Source organism: Aspergillus luchuensis, chromosome 5, assembly GCF_016861625.1.
Source record: "Aspergillus luchuensis IFO 4308 DNA, chromosome 5, nearly complete sequence".
NCBI classification, from domain to species: Eukaryota; Fungi; Ascomycota; class Eurotiomycetes; order Eurotiales; family Aspergillaceae; genus Aspergillus; species Aspergillus luchuensis.
In genome coordinates, this window is record NC_054853.1 from 3764886 (window position 1) to 3781463 (window position 16578).

Genomic DNA, 16578 nt, shown 5'->3' on the forward strand with positions numbered 1-16578 from the left:
TTCTAAACCCTTCTCATTTCATTCCCTTTTTGTTTTCCTGTCCATTTGATCCCAGACTCCCCCCAAAGTCCTCCAAGACAAACTTGTGAAAGAGGCCTGTGGGGGCTGAAGTACTGAGATCAAGTCAAGCGCCCCTACCAGCCACGATCCCTCACACACGCACACCACGTATTGCGCCCTAGGGGCTAGGGGCTAATTTACAACTCGGAGGAAGAGAGAGAGAGGGATGTATTGAAACATAAATGTTCTTGTTTCTCACTTTCACTTTCATTTCATTTTTTGAGGTTGGGTGTGGGATGTTTTCGTTATCTCATTCTTGGCTAATAGGAGAGAGAGAAAACTGGAAACAGGAGATATTCGAGGAGAGAGAAATGGAAAGCTTAGTGAGCGCCAGTGCGGCGGGCCTCGGCGATGACACGCTGCATGTCCTCGACCTTTCTCTTGCCACGGCCGAAGGTACCGAGCTGTAGGAAATTGTAGGTTAGCAGGTGGTTTTGGTATAGAAGAGTTGGAGGAAGTGGATAGGTTGGTGGTTCAGATTGCTTGCTTGCTTGCTCGTTTTGCTCGATGGTTCCGTGGTTGGCGTGTTGCTTGCTTCGTCGGTTTGGCTCGTTGTTTCAGGCTGGCATTCATGGTCGGTTGGTGATGGATGGGTTGTTGACGGCGGTTTGTTCTCCAAGGTAATATCCGGTAATAATGATGGGTCCGTACATGCCGATCAAGCGTAACCGTGGAGAAGTCGAAAATCACGATGCACATAGACAACGGACCAAATCCGAAGAGACAATCGAGCGAGCAAGCGGACAAGCAAACAATCGAACCTCCCAACTATACCATCCCTCCAGATAACAAAGGCAAGGCATTGGCAAACGTACTCTCTTCTTGGCGAGCTTACGAGCGCGCTTGTCCTGAGTGTTTCTCAGGAGTTCGATGATACGACGCTCATAGGGGGCAAGACCGACAACCTCGCGGGCGATCTCACGAACGAAGGCCGTGCGGCGGGAAGACTGGCCCTTGGTACGGCTGATCCGGGTCTTGGGGGTGTTGAGGGGGGTGGTTTTCTGCAAGATATCAATGACATGTTAGTCCGATTGTCCTTGATCTTTCTTGTGCATTTCAACCGCGAAATTCCCCATAATTGGAGATATCAAAGCAGCAGTAGTCCGATATGATCCAGCCGAGTCGGATGATTTCAATTCCCAGCTCCCAATCTTTCCCATGTCGCATGTAAAGGTCAAGAACTTGTCGGGCCGTTGTAAAGGAATCCTTCCGCCGCATTGCAGACAAAAAAAGACCCTTCTCCGGACATATAATTCTTAGATCCTCCCGAATTTCTCGGCCTTTTCCTTTTCCATTCCCATCCAAATTGTACCTTTCCGCAAACCGCTCACACGCTTGAAATCTCGTCGACTCGACCGGACCAAATCTTTCCACGCGCAAAGACAAAAACGGGACACTCAAAAAACAAGCTTCAGGACAGGGGACAACGTACGTGGCCCTTGTTCAGACCGACCACGATTCCGGAACGTTCTTGCGCCATCACGACGGTTGGGACGACTGCGGGTTGGCGACGACGGAGGTTGCTGCTGGGAGTTGTCGAAGTCGAGGGGCGTCGGTGCGGATGGAATCGCGATAGACTTTGCTGGGTTTTGGTTGGCCGTTGCGGCAGTGCGTAGCGAGCACTAGGGCTTAGGGTTGGTTTGCCCGCCTTTGTCATGTGTTAATGCCTGAGGTGTCAACCCATTATAGCTACTTTGGGTTTAGTTTAGTTTAGTTTAAGGAATATATGGGGATTTTGGATCAATGCGGAGTTTCCATCTATGAGATCCTGCTCAATTTCACCATCTCCGTCGTTCTCATACGCAACTCACTCTACATAGAATATACTAAACTGTTACTCGTACTCTTTCAGAGCAGGCCCAGACTCAATCTCCACCTGCACTGTCTTCAGAATTCCATCCCTCGGCAGTTGTTGTTAACATCCCTCTTCCTCCACCCGGAGCCCATCGATATTAGAGTGGAACCCCTTCTCCCCATCTCCCTCCGTCGTGCCTGTTGTAGTCATGAAGAACGTTCCGTGAAATAGTCCGATCTCCCCCATCTCCCAGTCCGATCCGGACCGTACCAGTTCGGATCTGCCTGGATCGGAACTTGGATGCCAGGAAAGATGCGAAACAGACTGTCGAGCCCCAGATCCGTTGCCTGTGCTGGGTAGTCTTCTCTTGAATGTAGTCAGACTTGCGGTGCTTATGCTCCTGACGAGTGTCTTGGCTTTTTGGGAGATGTGTCTGTAGAAGCTCGGCAGGGCCGGTAAGCTACTGGCGATAATTCCAGAGGTTATTTCCGCCGTTCTAGCAGGACATGGTTAGTTATATGAATCAGTCCCTATAGAAGGACACTATGGATAGGATGGAAGGAAAGGTATCATCTCCTACGTCCATAAAAGCTCAGGAAACGCATCGAAGGTATTATCCGTGGTGTTGCGGTTTTTGACGCTCCAACGCAGACGCATCACGCTGGCGAGACAGCCGCTATATTATCCGTTGCAATTAGCGCTGTTTACTTGTCGTCGAAGAACATGATGGAACAATTCAGACTGGCAAACTCACAAAAGACCGGCTGCAAATATAGCTGTAATGCCTACTTTCTTCCGTAAAGTGATTTGCAACCGCCAGACACATCTGATGGGCATCAGCAGCATCATGATATCCGAGACGACGTTCACGATGGACGTCACAAGGACAGGTATGGCAGCGTCAATGCAACGACCCGGGACAGCCTTATCCCAGATCCTTGCTCTTGGTGTGCATTCAAAAATCTTCACGATAGTATCCGCCAAGTAGAAGAAAAAGTTCAGCCCCATCAGGATCTGTATGAACCACCACTGGTTACACTTAGGAGATGGAGCGAACACCCGCAAGTAGAAAAGGAAGATGGATAGCTTGGTGAGGAATATCAGAGGCCCATAGAGAACCTGCGATGCATTTATCAGCTATATCTCAAGGTCAGTAGCTGTGGCAGATATGCCTAGTTAGATTGGACAGGGTCGTTTTATACTTTGGCGAAATCACTCAGATCATGGGGATCAACCTCCCATTGATGAACACCGATTCCATGTCTGTCTGCCTCGAGGGAGATACCGACAAAACCTAACAGTCCGAGCTAAGTAGTAGGGATGCGGCATGAGCGTAAGATACGGCAAGCAGGAGTTGTTCCATACCCAAGCCAGACAGCAAGTCCCTAGAACACAGCTCATCAGCACCTCATCAACGAGCCCAAAACGAATAACAACAAGTTCCCACATACAGTCTTCCCAACCAGGCGCTTTCGTGATATGGATCTTCGAATACAGCCGCATGGCAACAAAGCCAGTACTCAGGACAAGACACACCGTCTGAGTGACCACATTCCAAGGCTGATGCGAGTAGCGATAGTCATAAGAGGGTGAAGAAGAGTTTCCATTCAAGTAGACCTCAGCCATGGTTTCGTCCACCAGACAAAGGGAAAGAGCTACATCAGCAACAATCCCATTAACTAGGCCTACCAAGCCGACAACCGGAATTTATAACCCTTGTTCTGTTCCTGGCCCCAAGGCGACAAAAGTGATACATTCTAGGGTGTAACTAGTTCTTGCAGGACCCTGTCCTTGCTAGCCATGAGGATCAAACACTCGTCCCAAACGAAGTTGGAAACCCTTTCCCCTGGATAGTAAGGCGTCACAACCTGCTGGGGAACTGGTGGGTGGTACAACTCTGGGAGGGTTGTGGAAGTGCCCACGCCAATGGGTCGGGGAAATTACGCTGCAATGCTAGTGTGACCCTCTCTTTGCTTGTCGAGCTTACCCTGGTGCTTCACCGTCTCATTCACTGGCTGTTTCGATTCGCTAGACTCATCGACCATGTTTCTGACCCAAGGGCATGGGTTACATGGGACAGCCGTGCGTGATCGGAATCAAAGTGAAATACCGAATCTTCGTTGTAGCAGAGAGATGAGCATTCTCACATACAGGTCTCGTGAGGGCTCTTCTAACTCCAAGGTCACGTCTGTCTTACATGCCAATTTTTCTCAATGGCGCCTTTGGGGTCCAACTGTACGACAGATGTGGGAAGCATTCTGAAACCGAAATATCAGACTTGCCCATGGTCCCGGATCGTAGCAATTGCCATCTTGGGTGCGGATGTCACACGCCGAGAAAGATATTAGTGGATAGATTATATTGTTATGGGAAAACTTGGCTAAGGATGGATTGTCTGATTCTCATGACTCGCTTCAATGCATGCTGCTTTCGCTGAGTTTTACATAGACACGGCGAACACCCCACCAAGACCTTCCTCCCAGCTCTCCATCAGCTCGCCACAGAACACCTCCAAAGCAGCTGTGTCCAGAGTCTTTTCCAGCTCGGTACGGAGCTGGGAGCCATCTTCGCTTCCAGAACCAGCCACGACCAAATCAGTCAGCGAGCCGAGAACACCGGGAGCAGAGATGAAAGACTTGAGGGCTCGAACATTGGCTCGCACACCCTGATGGACTTGGCGTGTCCTGTCAGCCAACTTTTCGACACGTTCTTTCGGCAGCTTGCCCTTGGTGCCCTTTCTCAACCCAACTGTGTAGAGAAGGGACAGGGCCTTAAGCGAGTCGAGTACCGTGAAAAGGCTATGGAAGTACCTCCAGGACGGAGCAGTTGGGGCCTCTGGTTTCACGTAGATTGCCGTATTGGATATTACTGGCGAGATATTGGCGTCGTTCACAGTGACGTCGTTGAGCTTGGACTCCAGCCACTCCTCGACTTGGGTGAGACAGGTATCCACCTGTTCCGAGGTGACTGACTTCGATCCGTTCAGGAACAAAGCCAAGGTTAGAATGTTAAGGTTCACCCTGGCACTTTCGATCTCTGACGGGGTCATTTCAACTTCCGCTTCAGGTCCCACAACATCCTCAAACCTAGGCAACTCAGGTTCCACAGAGACGGGTTTCTGAGCAGTCATAGATTTGAGAAGGTCAAACAGATGGTCAGTCATCCTTGACGATTTGATCCATTGATCCTAGACTGGTCAGCCATATCCACGGGTCGCAGGACGAGAATTAGCTTACACGAGGCAGGGGTCCCAGGCGCATTCGCTCCTCAAAGGTGGGTTGGCCAGGCGTTTCGCAATTCATGAATGCGTCAAAAATACGCTGGTCGACCAGAGGTGATGTATCTCTCGCTGTTATTTGTGTGAGCAACACACCTCGGACTAAAGATAACCTGACTTACCCATGTCTTGGTAACGACCCATAGGGTCTCCACCAGCCAGTCGCTGTATGCGTCTCACATCCAGAGCCCACATTCTGCGGCAAATACTCTGCTTAAGGCGTTTCTGCAGATCAATGGTGCCTTGTACGTTGAAGTAGCTTCCATAATCCAATCCCTTAGAACGATTCCTAACAGTCGTGACATCGGCTGTTTTGTAGAAGTTGAGTGCCTGGATAAAAGCAGACTGGGGGTTGAAGTCTTTGTACTCTGCTCCCTCGATTGGTGGTGCAGAGTGCGGGTGGATAGTCGCGAGACGGGTGAAGAGGTTATGAGCAACCGTCTCGAACTGTATTTGCTTCACCGAGAGTTTACTGAACGTTTTAAGGGCAAGAGATCCTGCGCCAAGACGGAGGTAGATCCTCACGAGAAGCAACAGTGCCTGGTAGTTATGAGGCGAGTCAACCAAAAGACGTTCCAGGATTGCTGCTGCGCGAATCAGAACAGTATCCGGGACTTGCTCGCTGCTGTCGGGAATCCATGCGCCACTAAAGCGAATCAAGCTCATGGCCGCAAGCAGACACAAGTCATCACTGGGCTGACTCTCGATAGTAGAAGGTGCTGAGCTCTTTTCGGGGCGCTCGACTTCGCGATAGACCTGCAGGCAACGAGAAACGAACTCCTCAACCTTTGCCTCGGATGCATTGTTTTCGTCTGCCGACAGTAAAAAGCAGTACTCGCACTTGAGCGCATTGATCTTTGCAACCTCCTTTAACGGAAAGGGTTAGCCGGAGTTAAGCCTTTTCGAGCTTCGTGACTTACATCAGTTTTACCAGCTGCGCTTGCAGATACGTATTCTACAAACTTCAACACAGAGCTTTTGTCCAGTGTTGGAACGTAGCTTCGCAGATCGCCAAAGCAATAAAGCTTGTGCTTATTGCGATCGAAGTACTCTTGACAAGCGGTTATCAGGTCCTCGGCCTTCAGAACACCCGCCTGGAAGGACCAGTGCATCAGGTCAAGTCGAGCCAATTGCGCATTGCGGGACTTCGGTACAGCCGCAACAAACTCGTCAACGAACTTCCGTGTCGCATCCGTGGTTCTTGGGCATAACGTTAGCTGCTGTATATGCCACACAACGAAGCGGAGCACCTACTCTGAAGTGTTGATGTTCTTGGTTGCAGCAATGAGCAGGTGCCAAACAGCCCAGTCGTCACGCTCCTGGAGAGCTTTTTGTTCAGCTTCGTTCGTCGGGATCGCAAGCAGCCCCTTGGTGTAGGCCAGACCGTCGGTCCACATCTGAGCCTTTTCCAGGCTCGAAAGCTTCTCTCCAATAAATGACCAGTCATTCTGGATCACGCGCGAGCTGATGCCAAGATTCTCGCTATCGAGGATCTTCACAATCTCGGCATGACGTTCTTGGGATTCGAAGATCTTAATAAGCAATAGCAACTCCTCGGCCGATTGGATAGCTCTGGGAGGGCTCAGCAATTCCTTCTGTTTTCAATTATCACCATTTTGTTACACCATTGAAGCCATCGAAGCAGACTCATATCGGACAGAACGTCCAACGGGGGTCGGGGGTGAAATGGAGAAGAACATACCGAATCGGAAGGAACACTTTCGGCAGCCTTCGAAATCATACGGTAGGCCAGCATTCCAAAAAGTTTGCGATCAGCCTCGGAGCTAGCCTGGTCGATGGAGACGAGGTAGCTAAGGAAGATGGCCCACAAGTGGTACTTCCTCGTCTTTGGGAAGTTACTTTGAAGAGCCATAGCAGCCTAAGAATCCGCCAACGAGAGACAATCATCAGCTTCGGAAACCATGAACAATGCCCGTGCAGCGTACCGACCTTTTGTGCGGACTTCCAGTCGTCGCCTTCAAACGCATATTCGAACCATCTCATTTGAATATCCAAGTCTTTCGAATTGGCCTTCGAGGCCTTCTCCCAGATACTCCTCAGTGTGTCCGCATGGTTGGGCAGCCGCTCCAGCGTCTCATGAAGGATATCGAGGGTGTCGAGATCCGTTGTGGGCGGTTCAGCTTTGCATAATTCGAGGGTCTCCGAGATACCGCGATTACGGTTTGCGTCGTCGGCGTGACGGAACAGGATGTTTGCCTTCCATGCCTTTATCCATTAGTTAGCAGATGTATGTTGACAAAACCACGGTAAGCGATTGAAGGTAGCGTTTTTATATGCATAAATAGAGCAGAGAATTATTACCCACTTTAAGGAATCTTGTGTCTTCGCCTTTCTTGATGCGCTTATCAATCAGTTGAAGAGCCTGCTTAAGGTTCTGCCCATCAATGGCATCTTGAACCTGCTTGTTCCGCCGATGAAACACGGCGTCACTGGTGGACATGACGAGAGGGGCAGACTCGGAGAGTCGGAGGGGTACAGATCCCAGGGGTCTATTTAATTATAAGAAGAACAAGGGGGCAGGAACGTATGCTGCGCGATCAAGCACAGCACACGGTGTGCGGGGTAGTATATACGGCGATGATGAGGGGAGAAATTAAGGTGTCTGTCTCCTCATACTTTCTTTATCGGCTTTCTGCTGAGTTTGGTGGGCGGGGAAGCTCTGCGGGAAGGCGGTGACCGCCGGGGAATTTGATGCTTGCGGCAGCCATCAGTGTGCACGAGTAGTATGGAAAGTATGACTAGTAACATTATTTATTTTTATCTAAGATCTTTGAGACATCTAGTGTAGCTTTGGCAAGGTGGGCTAGAGGAGGAAGACACAGGGTGTTAGCTCTATGTTGTGCTCTGTAGAGCATTAGGTAGCAGTACTACCGGTAGTAGTATATTTTAGTAACTAACCCGGAGTATACACTTCGCCAATTCAGTTCAATAGGATAGTACTTTATTTGCTTGTCCAAACTTCTATTTACTAATACTACCACTAGTGGTTCGGTGAAGCAACACGACTACAATGATGCTGCAATAGATATCATAAAGCTAACAAATTCTGGTATTGTGAGTCAAGAGTTGGGACCGGGGTTACTATAATAGTGACACATATATTATACAGATAGCAGAAGCCAGACCAATGACTGAAGCCATGCAGTATGAACGCCAGGAAGGATCATGACCAAATGAGACCTCCCCCACTGTACAGACGAACCGGGGAATAGTGAAGGAAGGCCAGGTATATCATGGCAGAAATCGTAATCGCTTTCCCGATAACAGCAGCAGGTGTTGGAAACAGAGTTTTCGTCAAGTCACTGAACATATAAGCGGCTTGCTGGTGCATGGCTGAGACCGCCGAAAAGTAGCATTCATGTCGATGGCCTTGGGCTTGAACAAAAATGGTAGCACACCAATGAGAGCAAGAGATAAGTGAGAACATGGTTCTGTCTCAGAAGATATTGAAGGACTGGTAAATACAGGCGCGCTGACAGGGCGATTATGATGGTGGCAGTTCCGAATGCAAGCCAGTGCAGCATAGAAAACCCAAGAAGCCCTCAATTAGCGTTTTGCTGCAGACGAGCCAAGCTTCTTTTGCGTTAACTGGAGAGATGCGTTAGTCCATCTATGACCGAAAGCAATCCAAGAATAGGCGTGCAATCAGTCCCCCGAGGGGTGATCTTAGCAAGGGAGTGGCAAGGCCGCAGAAAAAGAAGCGTAATGGTTCGTGCTCACCCATTCCTTCTTACAATCCCGATAAGCCCTGGATAGCATTTGGTCAGTCTATGGGGTAGATAAACCACAAAAGGCAGGCAACTCCGGAAAGGAGTTACTCTAGCCACTTGACAGGTAGAAGACGGCACCATATATAATTTCTCAGAGACAAATGGCAGCAAGTCAACCAATCATAGCGACTGAGTAGAAGGCGAGGAGATGCCTGTGACGAATTGGTGAACTCACTGGAAATAATCCGAGCACATCTCCTTATCGAAGCCATTGCGCTTCATACACTTGAGGCTTCGATCTGCGAAATCTTGACATGGGTCAAAGTATTCGCTTGCCGGTTTGCTAAAGACAACAGGTGAGTGTCAGTAATGAACTCTTATCTACAAGTAGGTGTCATGGGCTAGCAGATCGACCTTGTCCCCTCTCCCTTGATGGATGGAAACCATTGAATCGTTGGAGCAGCACGAGAGAAGTCAAGCCAAGAGCTCGAAGATTCGAGCGCGTGATTGCGCTCTATTATTAAAAAAGGAGGAGAACATTGACGGTGAGAATCAGAAAGAGGCGAACGCCTAAACATACCTGGTGAATTTCCGCTCCACCCGCTCCCAAGCATTGGGATTGGTTTGGTCGGATGGGGTTGGCTGTTTATCAGATTGGGAAGCCATAGTCTGTGATGAGCCGAGCAGGCGAGTGCCAGAATCCGGAGCGAGTTAGGGTGACTGCGAGAGGAGGAAACTCTAAAGCCAAGAAAGGAGATAACCGGGATATTGCGGGTAGATGTTGAATGTTGATGAGGATTAAGGATGGCAGTAGTTGTACCAATCGAAGCGACCGGAAGAAAATCCAGACCCGCCAGTCTTGGCGTGGAGATCCATCCCCGAGAACTATGAGAACCTTAAAATGGAATCCCACTGATGCGGTTGACTGTCGCACACGGTTGAGAGAATATAGACTACGGATCCTGCCTAAAAGCTAAAGGTTCTGATCTAATGCTTCAGTTCTGACTTGAGGTTGGTCGGCTGCGAGCGATTCCATTCTGAAAGATGGACTATAAGCTCTCAAGTACTTTTCGCCCTGCAAGTGTGGAGCCATCAACGCATTATACCAGAGAGATGGAGATCGAGCCCAGAGTAATTACGAGCTCAGAGGGGCTCAATTACCAAATCCAAGACATGTAATGCATCTGTTTGGGACGCCATCTGCAGTGATTACCGCTCATTGCCATGGCATTCCGGGATATGCTTGCTTTTCTTTTCCCCCCGTCTGCATTATTCTACATTTAATGCTTTTTTTTTATGATCAGCAGAGCTTTGGTGGCGTTTTTATTTTGCGTACATGTTGGTTGCAAATTTTGTCCGACTCTATTCCCGTTCGTCACATGGTCCTGCTCATGCTACTATAAAGGCTGCTGATTCGAGGAAGAAAATCATATTCAAAGAAAGCTATTGGTAGGATGGGGCAGTTACAAGGCATTTCTGCTTATTTCGTTGGGTAGCCCATCCATGCTAAGAGATAACCCCATCTGGCCATATCACAGTAATGTTGAACAATGAAGCTAGCCTGTAAACATGCAAGCACTGATAGTATGCATCACGCCCACTACACCGTCCGTATAATATAAGATAATATGAATCATGAGCCCAGTGTCCATTTGTGTTTGCATACCCACTGCGGGTATACGAATCAGCCGGTGGACGTAATTATCGAAACGTATTCCAACCTTTACTGCTCACACGCAGAGGGCATCTACAGTGCCGTTGCTCTAATCGGGTCAAGCAAGAATGCATTTGGATATGACCCGTTTCGGGATACGAGGACCATTGCCAGTCCTTCCGAAATGCCCCTTATCGGCCACAGACATCAAATGACACCTGTATGGGCGCGGAAAGCGCAAGGGCCGCTAAGGCTGTGAGAGAGGGGGTGATCTCTGTTACCTGATAATCACACCAGCTTGCTAAATAACCTGCCCAGCTGGAAAATTAAACCCATCCCAATACTTATTCCGAATCAAGTCAAAAATCCCCAACTACTAGTGACTTAGCGCGTAGATATTTAGCAGCTCTCGTAATATACGTTCAACCCCCAATCCCGACAAACCATAACATCCATCGGTGCCTGTCTGGTCCTGGAGTGCCCTAATCGAACCTTTGGCAGCAGGAATTCAAAACAGGAAACTCAGAAGCACGCGCCAGGATCGGTATGAGGTAGTAAGATATCTCGGCGCTAGCCGCACAAGTACCAGCTGGGAAGCTGCCTGGTCTGGCTTTCCAAAACTGGTTGACACAATCACTATCTGCCCACTTCTTGCCATTGGGGGTCTGTTCTGTCTGAATTTACCCAGTGACTGAAAGCACCGACAAATCCAGGGCCAACAAAACATTGGACGGCCATCATGAGAATGGTATCTTGGTTGGCTATGGATTCACTGTGCCAAACCGAACACAGGAACAGTCCACGGGCTATCTCCATCAGCTGCCGCTATAGGCCTAAGATGTTCATGTTGCTTCCACCGAGCAGTATGAAAAGCGGAGCCCAGTTAATGTTCATGACCAGCCGCATAGGATCTCACCGAATATGAGGACTTCATAATAGAGATTCCCCAAGAAAAAGGAATCCCTCAATGCTCGAGCCACTAGCACGCTCCGATCTGCCCATGCATCCATTAACATGCCTTCACTGACCAAGGAACATACCGTGCGTATTTTTCCATAGCTAGGGCTTGCTATCAGCTGTCAAGCTTCAGAGAGAATTCACATATTGGAGAAGCCCACAGATTTGTCAAGATTCAGCGTACAGTGAAGTTATTTGGATCCGGATCTTGCCACGAGCAGGTTTGTTGGATTCGAGTATAAATGCCTGGCCACCCCTGAACTCTTCTCTTTCCTCATCAGCTTCTCTCAGTTCATTCAAGTAACAGACCATTAAGCGCCCTCAAAGTAACCGAATACCATCCTCTCTGCCAATTTTATCTCAGGATCCTCTCAAGCCTTAGCAATGGCCCCAGTCGGTTCTAGCATGGCCAGCCCGGTCTCAGCCATTAATGAGCTCGTCGAGATCGCCGGCGAGGCTTGCCAGATCGAAGATGCCACTGCAGAGCCAAACAATGTGGTATTCGACCCGTCCAAGCATCTGGCTTTTGTGCCCCCTTCGAAGGTCCACACCATGGTTGAGCTCGGCTACCCTAACAGCCGTGGAGTTTCCCCTGTTGGCGTCTCCGAGCCCTTCCCACTATTCTCGGCCGAAGCTATTGAGCAAATGCGCAAGGAAGTCCTCACCGAAGAGGTCTATTCCAACCACAAGTACTCGAGTGAGATCGCTCAATGCCAACTCAGGGGATATGCAGCTGAGTAAATATTGAAGCCTTCACCCCATTGGAGGCCATGACTGATACATAGGAATAGGTGCGCTCCATTTGTTTATGATGCCTGGAAGAATCCAGAGACTCTTGCCATAATCTCCAAGGTTGCTGGTGTCGATCTCGTCCCGGTCATGGACTTCGAGCTGGGACACGTGAACATCTCTGGCCACAGCGAAGAGGAGAAGCATAATGCTCCGAAGAAAGCTGAGGTGTTGGGTAAGGGCATTGCCGTAAAGCCCAGCGACGATGATGCCATAGTCGACTGGCACACTGACAGCTACCCCTTTGTCTGCGTGACAATGCTGTCGGACTGCACCAATATGATCGGAGGAGAAACAGCCCTTCGTACGGGCAATGGCGAAATTGTCAAAGTAAGGGGACCGCAGAAAGTAAGTACATGACAATTGGATCCCCCAAGCTCAGGGCTTATGAGTCGTCCTAGGGTTCAGCGGTCATCCTACAAGGCCGTTACATTGAGCACAAAGCACTCCGTGCTTTGGGAGCGACGGAGCGAATCACCATGGTGACGTCCTTCCGTCCTCGGGCCTCGTCCGTCAAAGATGACACCGTTCTCACAACAGTCCGCCCAATCTCAAATTTGAATGAATTGTATCATCAGTTCACCGAATACCGGTTCGAGCTCCTTAGCGAGCGTCTTCGTGACGTCAATAGGCTCATGCGCGATCAGCAAAGAGCCCGGCGCACTTTTGATACGCGTGCTGCCAAGAATTTCATTAGGGAGCAGATAAATTTCCTTGAACATATGGATAAGGAAATTGTGGAAGACGAGAAAGTGATCAAGGGCGTCTTCGATGATAGCCATCTCATCTCGGAGGATTTGAAGCGCGAGCATTCGCGTAAGCGGGCGCTTGCCGATGCCGAATGATGCAACAACCAAATGCTACGTCTGCTGAGCCTCGTTATTTGAAAATTATCACTTTCGCTTCAATCTGGCTTTGAAAGACCAACGCTCTCATTTTACTCTCCATTTTATTCTCGCGAAAGAAAGAAAAGATTTCTAAATCGAATAGGATATCAATTCAAACCTCTCCCATATTCTCCCGTCTCATACATACTATATCCAAACCTGCATAAACACATCAGTAAATAGTCAGGAGACACTCTTCTTGTAGGGGGTAACCCGCTACGGGGGTATAACCCGAAAGTGGATGGTCTTGAGGCAGTTATCAAGCGCTTTAGTGCAACAAGAGCGGCTAGAACAAAGTCATAAGCCAAAGCCATGCGCTGCTTGGCTAAAGTATTAGTAAATGCACCGCATGCAGATGACCTGCAGTCAGTTGCCAATTGAAGAGGAACAACATGGTGAAGCCGTGCGCACCAAGGGTCTGGAAGATAAGACTTCGTTCCAGCTCCATGTCTATTGCTGTGATTCAATCTATACAACCGTGATGAGAGAATGCTAGATGGTGATAGCCATAGTTTAGGGTATGAGTAGAGGAGATAAGATAAGTGTGGCAGACGGTTGTTGATGTGCGGATTTAGCCATGTTCCTTCTGTCATACGATGGAGACACGCTGGCCTAGTTATTGCCACGAGAAATGGAAGCCATCACATTATATTCAAATAAGTTGTACCCTGCATACTCACGTAAGGTTCACTGAAGCGCCAGGACATACGAACCGAATGCACTAATTTGGAACAGGGTGATGGTGGCCAACTTGTCGGAAGTATCAGAACTGTTGAGACAGGAGCAGGCCCCATCTCACTGCTTGACTAGAATAACTTCTGGGCAAGTTATTTCGAACCAACTGCAGTAATAACCCCGAAGTGGCCCAATTATGACAGAGCTAAAGAGCTGTTGAGATACATTTGGCGTATCGACGGTGAGACGGCGCCGGGTTACTCCTTCGGCCTTAGTTTTCCGTTAGGGTGGTCGTCTAGCTCTGAAGAGGGACAAATCACAGCCCATAACCTTGTCTGCTAACTAATCAGGCTGGATTCAGTCCCGATTCTCCCTGTTTCTTTGTTGGAAGTTGGAAAGATGTTGTTGGAAGGTACGGAGTAGAGATGGTTGTGGACTTGTGATGTATGGGATCGACCCGACGATAGGTAGAGTTTCGGCTTCTTCCACGGATCCACTCAATCATCCGCCGCCCCATTGTTTGTTCGGTTTGCGCGCAGATTCCCCGACCAGAAAATCATGCTCACGCCGGCCAGACCAATCGCCATAGATCATATTTCTCTCTTTTCTTCCTTCGAACCTTCATTCTCTGCTTCGTGCCGGTCATACCGTCTGGTATCTTCAGGCCAACAGCACCTCATCTCGACCTCTGCCGCCCTTCCCCCGTCGCGTCAAACTCCAGCGCTTGGTGGGGAGTTCCTTCTGCCATAGCAAAAGTCCGGACCCAGTTATGTCGGCAATCCTCGCGCGTACCTGAGAGTTCCCATCCATACTATTTGTATCCAACCCCTTCCTCCCCGACCGCAAGCCGTTCACCTTCCGTATCTGAGACGGGACTTGTCGCGCCGGATACAAAGACCAGATTCTCTACTATATAAGGCCGTTACCACCAGCGTCTGGTCCGTGTATCCTCATACCATGTCCGAACCTACCCCCGCTGGAGCTGCCCTGAGCAATGGCTCTGAGAGCACCAGCACACCAAATGTCAATAATGGAGACAACGCGTCAGGGGTAAGCTTTCCTTCCTATAATCGAGCTTTTCGTGCGCTGATATATCCTCCCCTCATCTCTAGCTCTTTGAAACCCTGCAAAGCCATGTCGACGATATCCGTTCTCTCCTTCAATGCGGCGTTTGCATCCGACCACTTTATGAACCCTACACCCTTGCCTGCGGACATACCTTTTGTTATAGTGTCAGTATCGCCAATATCGACGACGCTCATAAGTTCTGGCGCCTAACCTTTCGCTCTAGTGTTTAACATCATGGTTTGTCGGTGGGAGGCACAACAAGACATGCCCGGACTGTCGAGCACCGGTAAAAGCGCAACCTGCTCCCGCATACTTGGTAAGCCCCTGACATCATGCTCATTTCTGATTCGATGCGCAACAGGCACTAACCGAAGTACTCAAGGTCCGCGCTGTTGTTCAAATGTTCACAAGTCGCCCGGAGCTGCTTGATAAGGGCGAGACCACAGTCGAACACCTAAATCATCAACGCGAGGAAGCGGAACGACTGGAAAAAGACAAAACAAATACACACCCGCGGGAGGGGGGACTATTCCGTGGTACGTTCAACAAGAAGATTCCAGTCGCGCAGCCTATCGTGGACCTTGAGGACAATGTTGTGCGTTGTCCACGTTGTTCGTGGGAGCTAGAGGAAGATGAAGGGTGTGCACAGTGCGGATATCGACAAGATGACGAGTCTGTGACTGGCAGTTCGGGCTGGAGTGAGTCAGACGAAAATTCCGAAATGACGGACTACTTGGACGAGGATGATGAGATTGAAGATGGATTTGGAGATGCGGACGAATATGGTTGGGACCCCAACCATGACCACTTGCCCCTTGATATACAACCTGCCGACATAGATCAACTTTATCGTCAATGGTATGGCCTAGCTCCTGGCGACCTTCCGGGTATGCGTGCAAATGGGCCTTTCCGCCGGCAGAACCATTATGACTGGCCTTCTGGAATCTCGTCAGCTCACGAGGAAGATAGCGACATGGATGAGGAGGATGAGGATGCGGACATGGATTCGTTCATCGACGATGACTTAGAACACGATGATTATTCCGAATCTGACCGATCCACGGTAGTTGGGCGGCATGAGATCTCGATCACCCACACTATCGGAACTGACCTGTCAACCTTTGATGAGATGTCTGAGGAAAGCCTGGACGAGGAGAGCCTGGATGATGAAAGTCATGATGACGAAGACGATGATGATGACGACGACGATGAGGATCCGATTCTGCCGCCTGCAGGTGGCATGCGGCGCAATCGCATCCAAACATACCGAATACAGTCGAGTTCTCCATCTTGCGAGAATGGGACTTCTGGTACAGTCTCAGGACGCAGTGAATCCAGATCCCAAGCAGGATCCCGCAATGATCGACGGCTCCCACAGCAAGTGTCCGCCGGGTCTACTGTTATGGATGCAATCAGCGTGGATGACGATTCTGACGAAGGCCCCGTGCGACCAACTAGGCGGACAAGAGACAGGGGCCATCGCCGCCCCTCAGCCTACTAAAGCGCTCCGACATCTCATCTACGATTCCATTGACGATTGATATTACTTCCTAATGATCCATCCATTATCTGCGACTTCCCCTGATTCTGCGGTGCTAGTTCACCTATCCTTGAGACTCCAAAAGAAATTATACCCTTCTAAATTAGGCCTGCTACATACACACGAACAACCGAGCTGGCGATTT

The 16578-nt window shown here is 49.5% G+C and overlaps 6 protein-coding genes across 6 annotated transcripts; 2 read left to right on the top strand and 4 right to left on the bottom strand.

Annotated features, from left to right (window-relative positions):
• Nucleotides 1–380: 380 nt before the first annotated feature.
• Nucleotides 381–1717, bottom strand: RPL36 (60S ribosomal eL36 domain-containing protein; the record flags this gene model as incomplete). The annotated part of the gene is made up of 3 exons (XM_041691116.1): nt 381–464; nt 876–1061; nt 1493–1717. 3 exons carry the CDS (start codon nt 1715–1717, stop codon nt 381–383), a joined length of 495 nt encoding a protein of 164 aa, XP_041544633.1.
• A 258-nt stretch (nt 1718–1975) lies between these two features.
• Nucleotides 1976–3481, bottom strand: AKAW2_51213A (uncharacterized protein; the record flags this gene model as incomplete). The annotated part of the gene is made up of 6 exons (XM_041691117.1): nt 1976–2351; nt 2436–2531; nt 2610–2992; nt 3058–3162; nt 3221–3240; nt 3307–3481. The coding sequence occupies 6 exons, from the start codon at nt 3479–3481 to the stop codon at nt 1976–1978; spliced, it is 1155 nt and encodes a 384-aa protein (XP_041544634.1).
• An 814-nt stretch (nt 3482–4295) lies between these two features.
• On the bottom strand, nt 4296–7593 carry AKAW2_51214A (MDM20/NAA25 family protein; the record flags this gene model as incomplete). Its single annotated transcript, XM_041691118.1, has 8 exons — nt 4296–5042; nt 5092–5204; nt 5255–5999; nt 6053–6332; nt 6387–6727; nt 6835–7011; nt 7083–7358; nt 7459–7593. The coding sequence occupies 8 exons, from the start codon at nt 7591–7593 to the stop codon at nt 4296–4298; spliced, it is 2814 nt and encodes a 937-aa protein (XP_041544635.1).
• Nucleotides 7594–8699: 1106 nt separating this feature from the next.
• Nucleotides 8700–9529, bottom strand: COX23 (coiled-coil-helix-coiled-coil-helix domain-containing protein; the record flags this gene model as incomplete). The annotated part of the gene is made up of 4 exons (XM_041691119.1): nt 8700–8741; nt 8874–8901; nt 9099–9206; nt 9444–9529. The coding sequence occupies 4 exons, from the start codon at nt 9527–9529 to the stop codon at nt 8700–8702; spliced, it is 264 nt and encodes an 87-aa protein (XP_041544636.1).
• A 2329-nt stretch (nt 9530–11858) lies between these two features.
• On the top strand, nt 11859–13108 carry AKAW2_51216S (uncharacterized protein; the record flags this gene model as incomplete). The annotated part of the gene is made up of 3 exons (XM_041691120.1): nt 11859–12211; nt 12266–12611; nt 12665–13108. The coding sequence occupies 3 exons, from the start codon at nt 11859–11861 to the stop codon at nt 13106–13108; spliced, it is 1143 nt and encodes a 380-aa protein (XP_041544637.1).
• Nucleotides 13109–14782: 1674 nt separating this feature from the next.
• PSH1 (uncharacterized protein) lies at nt 14783–16394 on the top strand (the record flags this gene model as incomplete). The annotated part of the gene is made up of 4 exons (XM_041691121.1): nt 14783–14875; nt 14938–15057; nt 15117–15209; nt 15276–16394. 4 exons carry the CDS (start codon nt 14783–14785, stop codon nt 16392–16394), a joined length of 1425 nt encoding a protein of 474 aa, XP_041544638.1.
• Between the last annotated feature and the right edge of the window lie 184 nt (nt 16395–16578).